At 51.3% G+C, this 6,000-nt stretch overlaps 1 protein-coding gene across 9 annotated transcripts in view; it reads left to right on the top strand.

The window, feature by feature from the left end:
* NFASC (neurofascin) overlaps positions 1-6,000 on the top strand; it is a gene marked incomplete at both ends in the record, with an annotated part of 70,884 nt that overhangs the window by 39,762 nt on the left and 25,122 nt on the right. For 6 of the 9 annotated variants that reach the window (XM_080917857.1, XM_080917856.1, XM_080917855.1 and 3 more), the window contains 4 exons: positions 1-220; positions 1,939-2,054; positions 4,154-4,358; positions 5,486-5,608. The exon at positions 1-220 is cut by the window's left edge and continues 3 nt beyond it. In XM_080917857.1, the coding sequence (XP_080773983.1) occupies positions 1-220; positions 1,939-2,054; positions 4,154-4,358; positions 5,486-5,608 (664 nt within the window). The remainder of the gene's footprint in view (positions 221-1,938; positions 2,055-4,153; positions 4,359-5,485; positions 5,609-6,000) is intronic. The other 3 variants (XM_080917852.1, XM_080917858.1, XM_080917853.1) reach the window with 1 other exon arrangement.

The raw sequence follows: 6,000 nt of genomic DNA, 5'->3' as shown, positions 1-6,000 counted from the left end.
ATGAATGCTACCTCTGCCTTTGGCCCCAACCTGCGCTACATTGTCAAGTGGCGACGGAGAGAGACCCGAGATACTTGGAACAATGTCACAGTGTGGGGCTCGCGCTATGTGGTGGGGCAGACCCCTGTCTACGTTCCCTATGAGATCAGAGTCCAGGCTGAAAATGACTTCGGGAAAGGCCCAGAGCCCGACACCGTCATTGGGTATTCGGGAGAAGATTGTGAGTATTGGTCCACCTCCCTCCCTGAACAGGACCCTCACTGCCAAGTTATACATGGCCACTCTCATGGGCTGAGAGATTCAGGATATATCATGGGAGGGCAACCAGATGCCAAGAAATAAGGCTATCCTACCGTAACCTAGGCTGTGCACCACCTGGGAACATTCAGGAGGAGAATTATCTTTTAAATACTTCCTCCTCTGCCCGGTACACACCCCAGTGCTGGAACTTTGGAGACAACCCTTTCAAGGTTTCTACAATATCAAATGTCCTGCTTGAAAAAAGAATCCAGGTCCCCAGATCCCCATATAGGTTGCTTTACTGCCAAGCCTTGCAGGCACCAAGACTTTAGGACTACCATTTGAAAGAGCTATTGCGATGCTCCAAGAAATTAGTGCACAGACTAGATTCCCATGGCAGGGGAGCCACAGGCAGTGACGTCTACAGAGCACCAACTAGAGGCTTCCTGTCCCACCATCTGTCAGTATTCCAACTCTGTTTCTGGTCCTTGGAATGGAACATGAAACGGATGTTCTTAGGAAAGTCGACCCTGGGCAAATCAACATTCTAGACCTGTATGTGAAAGTGTGTGCCTGGGATGCCATTATCAGTCCCACAGCTTGTGAGCAAAGCAGAGCTTTGACAGAGTCGACCAGACTCAACAGCTGGCTCTGTGTCTGATCCAAGAAGAGATTAAGGGATTGATGGGTGACAGGAAGAAGGGACGAGAGCAGATCTTACTAGGAGTGGACACAGTAGGCAAGACAGGGCTCCTAGTGAGGTCAGTGGTCCCATGGTGGTGGGGAGGGAAGCAATAAGGACCAAGTCCCCAAAACAATGATGGATTGGGCCCAGTGGAAATGAGCAGAGGCACCCCATCCAGTCCCACCTCTATGCGGACAACACTTCTCTACAGGAGTCTAGTGGGGGCTGCCAGTCGGTGAGTGGGACTGCAAGCTCCCTGGATAACCTCACAGTTCCCACCATATCTTTCCACCCTGGGTCCCATGCATCCCTGCAGCAACTTTGCTTTGGTTGTAGAGCAGGGATCGCAGAGAGAGCCATGTTTTTTTTGTTTTTGTTTTTTTGTTTTTGTTTTTTTTTTCTGAACAAACTTGGGGCACCTTCTTTTTACAGATAGTGTCTCTGTTGGTGCAGTCTGAATTGATTAATTTTTTTGAAGAGTGTTGTAGGCAAACCCTAAGGGCTGTGAGCCTCCTGAGGGCTAGCAAGAACTTGGGATTTCCCTTTGAGCTTCAGAGGGGCAGGGGCTGCATGGGTCACCACTACTTGTGAGCATTGCCCCAGCAGCTGTGGCTATGTGTAGGATCCGGCAGAGGAGCTCAGCACTGCCAACCTGCAGCCCAGCAGAGGAAGCTAGGGGAAGAAATATAAACTCCCCTTTACTCCTACCCTGGCACCTCCTATGGTCCAAACGCCTCAAGAAGCCTGAAGAAGAGGTACTTAGCTGACAAGGTCCAGAAAGAGCAGTGGGAACAGGTAGAGAGTGGAAAGGAAGTTAAATGCTCCCTCAGCTTGGGTGCCACAAATGATTGCTCTGGTCACCTGGATTCTTTTGTCCTAAGACGTCGCTGCTGTCTGGAGTACCCACTATGCAGTAGAGTAGAGGTACAGGCTCAGAACACATCATAGGGGACCCTAGAATGCAAGAGTCAACCTTGCGTGTTTAACCAGCTCTCTGTCCCCACACATTGCAGATCCCAGGGCTGCGCCCACTGAAGTTAAAATCCGAGTCCTCAACAGCACAGCCATCAGCCTTCAATGGAACCGAGTCTACTCTGACACGGTCCAGGGCCAGCTCAGAGAGTATCGAGTGAGAAGGCCAGCACCCAGCCCCACCTAACCACCTCCTTGCTAACCAGGGAAAGGGGTAGCAGCTGAGGTGTGTAGGGGATCTCGAGACACCCTAGGAATTCTTGTGGGATCTAAAGTTGATTTAAGATGGTTTCTGGGATCTGAAGTTACCCAGTGGAGAACATGTACGCGCACGCATATACTTATGTACATTGTGCATATGTTCACATATCACTTAGCCCCGGGGATATGATCTGAGAAATGCGCCATTAGCCAGTTTTGTCATTGTGCCAGCATCATGGTGCATGCTGAGACAAACCTAGCTGGCATTCCTCAGCATGGCAGCTGACTGCAGTCAACACACACAGCAAGCATGAGGCGTGCGAGGCTGCAGCCGGTGTGATGTTGAAAACGGTTTTTACAGTAAATTGCATTTTCCAAATAGGATTTAAAAGGCAGGGCCTAGGCATGCACAGCTCAGCGGGAGAGGGCTCACCTAATGTTCATGAGCCTGGGTTCAATCCCCAGCACCGCAAAAGCAGAACAGTAGCAGAGTGAACGCGAGGCAGAGGATATAGTATTATAAACACGTAAGTTGGTAACCTAGTGATGCTCATCACCAACTGGTACAATTGTTTTGCTATGGTTTTGTGACTGGCGGCCCAGTAGACCTTTATACACAGCACCAGCACAACCATGCATGAATACTCCGAAAAATGACGTCACTAAGTGAAAGAGTCATACGGGATTGGTCTCGTACTAACCAGAACATCACACAGCTCATGCCTATAGGAACACACACGGTATATTGAAAGATCGAGCTTGGCTAGAACTCGTTAGGAGGATGCTGGGTTTCAGCTGGTACTTGCAGAGCACACACGTTTGATATCCATATGTGAACAGACATGCGTATCTCCATGTGTATAACTGAAGCACCCCTGAGCTGCACCCTTCCCCTCAGAGGCTCCTGCTGAGCTGTTTGCTTCCCCAGCCTGGTTGCAGAAAGCCACACTAACTGGCAAAGCCACTGAAAGGATGTAAGCTGTCTTCCTGTTGCCCCAGCCAACTCTGCTACCCGACACAGATTCCAAAGGCTCCGGCCTCTTGTGCTTTCAGCCTGGGAGCAGTTTCTGCCAAGTCACCTGTCCTCAGAGGGCTGGGCTGAGATTGTAGGGTGGAGTGACACAGGACTTTCCCTCAGGAGGGTATCTGCGTTTCAGCTGGCTGGGAAGTGATGGTGATATAGCATGGACTCCCACTGGTCTGTGACTTCTGAGATCATCAAGAGTTGGCTGATAGACAGAAGGGGGTCTGTTCCTTCTTGGAAAATGAACTTGGCAGTGAACTAAAGAGAGGAGGGCTGGGTGCACCTGACCTAGCTCCTCTCCTACAGTTAACTTTTAACCCTTAACCTGCTGGCCTGGAGATTTTCCTTACTGAAGTACTTATCGTTAAGTCTGGATTTCCTCGACACTCTGTTGGTGACGCTGCTGTGACACATTGTCCCGTGGCTTCCTACCACTGCTAATAAGACCTTCACTATACCCTTCACCTCTGCCACCTCCAAGGCCACCCTTCCCATCCAAGCTACCTGCAGCCCTGTGCCGCTACTGGCTTACACATGTGTCTGCCATCTGAAAGATCTTCAGTGGTATGTGAAGACATCGCTTGGCTTCCAAGACTTAAACCAACCATTGCTCATACACTCCGACTGTTTGGGACAACCTGCTCCTTCTGTGCCCACCTTCTGTCTCCCTAAACTGTACTAATCCAACTGAAATCAAAATGATCTCTGAGCACGAGGCATAAAGCTTTCTGTGCCAGAAGCCCTGGTTCACGTTTATGGTTCTGGCATGGACTCTCCCTATGCAACTTGTTACCCAGCTGGGGCCTATCCTCCAAAGATGCGGTGCCATGGCTCCAAAAATGACTGAAAACTTTAACCTTGTTTCACAATTGGAGACCCTAAGGCTGTCCCACCATCCTGAACTGGGAGGATGAGGTCATTTGAGATGGGAACAGCCTGTAGCAAGCAAAGGGAGGATCAGTCACTACCACCACTAACCACTAACCTGGCCTTACTGCCCAGCTTCTCACCCACCTGCCTCTGTCTCAAAGGCTTACTACTGGAGGGAAAGCAGTTTGCTGAAGAACCTGTGGGTGTCTCAGAAGAGACAGCAGGCCAGCTTCCCTGGCGACCGCCCCCGGGGCGTGGTGGCTCGCCTGTTCCCCTACAGTAACTACAAGCTAGAGATGGTTGTGGTCAATGGTAGAGGTGACGGGCCTCGAAGCGAAACCAAGGAATTCACCACCCCAGAAGGAGGTAGGTCTGACCTGGAGCTCTCCGAGGTGGGTTTGGACAAGGGTAGTGCCGCCGGTGAGCCTGGAACAGCTCCAGCACGATTTAACGTGGACAGCCTGGGTGACCTCGGCACCGCTGGGGACCATCATCAAAGTGACCCACCCTCAGGAAAACTTGTTTATCAAGAGAGCTGTGCAGTGTGCTCATGGCATTCCAGACACAGGCTATGAGACTGTCCCCAGCATGTCCTCTGAGGAGAAGACACATATGCGTCTGGCCACTTCGATGTCCTGCTTACCAGCACCCAAGTCCTGCACGAGCCTCCCCCACAGCATCAAGAAACACTCCTGGGAAGTTGGCCTAGGTGTATAGAGTTCTGCCCAGTGTCACTCCACCCTCCTGAGGGTTTGTGGTTTAGTCTAACCCTGGGATCCAAACATCTAGAAAGTTCTAGTACCCCCTTGGTTTCCTGTCAGCTCTTTGATCCACTCGGCATGTGCTATGCCTTCTGTTTCTCCTCCCTCCCTCCTTAACCGTTTCCTTTTTCTTCTCTTCCTCCTTTCGCTTCTCCCTTACTCTTCCCTCTTGTCTTCTCTATCCCTGTCTCTCCCTCCTTCCTCAGTTTGGTTCCTATCATCAGTCTCTCCCCATCACCCACCCCACACCCCTTCCCAGGTGTTCTGTCCTGAGTCTCTATCTCCTCCCTGATAGCGCTTGGATTCCCAGCTCAGAAGCTGGGACCTGCTGCTGCAGCCAGTGGTGAGAGCCCTTGGCTGGGGACTGGGAACTGCACCCTTGCCACAAGAGAGTTATGATCAGTTACCTGCCTAGGAGTGGATCTATGGTTTGGAGGTATATTTGCAGGATTGAAGCTGCCTAATTTGTGCCAACTCCAGAGTAGCTGCTAAAAGGAAGCTCGCTTGACTTCTCCTCCAAGTTCAACAGCAGTAGCTGAGCCTGCTTGGCTTTATATCAGGTGAAAGTGTACGCAGGCAGGCAGCAGGCTCTGCCCTCAAGGAGCTAGGGCCGGGTTCAGCAGTAGTCCAGCACAGGGATACCTAAGGTCATGCCTTCATGCCTGTACTTTGTTTTCTGTGTTCTCCTCATCCTCCCTGCCCGCACCTCCTGGATCCCCCTCCTTCCCCAAGTACCCAGTGCCCCTAGGCGTTTCAGAGTCCGTCAGCCAAACCTGGAGACCATCAACCTGGAGTGGGACCACCCAGAGCACCCCAACGGAATCCTGATCGGATACACTCTCAGATATGTACCCTGTATGTTCTGCTCTCCCTAAATCAGACACACCCACACACCATTTCCCACTGTCTTCTTGAGGGGCAGAGATCAGAAGCCTACGGGTGCCGAGGGCAGTATATAGGAATAAGAGAACTAAGGAAGAGCTCCCCATAACTAAGGGAGCAGGCAGGACCCAATTCCTGCTCTTACACAGCTCCATCTGCAGGAGGCAGCAAAGGTTACTCTAATGAGGGGGGCAGTCCCAGCCCTCTGGGAGCATGTAGTCTCCAACACCTACAAGTCTAAGCAGGAGAGTTCCTCTCCCATTGGCCCTTCTATCTGCTGGGCCAACGGTGTGTGTGCAGGCATCTAAAGATGCTCAGGAGTCTCCAGCTATGAACAGGGATGTCATTGTACTTCACAAATGTTA

The sequence above is a fragment of the Micromys minutus genome (genome assembly GCF_963924665.1).
Source record: "Micromys minutus genome assembly, chromosome: 6".
NCBI lineage: Eukaryota > Metazoa > Chordata > Mammalia > Rodentia > Muridae > Micromys > Micromys minutus.
This window is presented reverse-complemented; position numbering and strand designations above follow the sequence as displayed.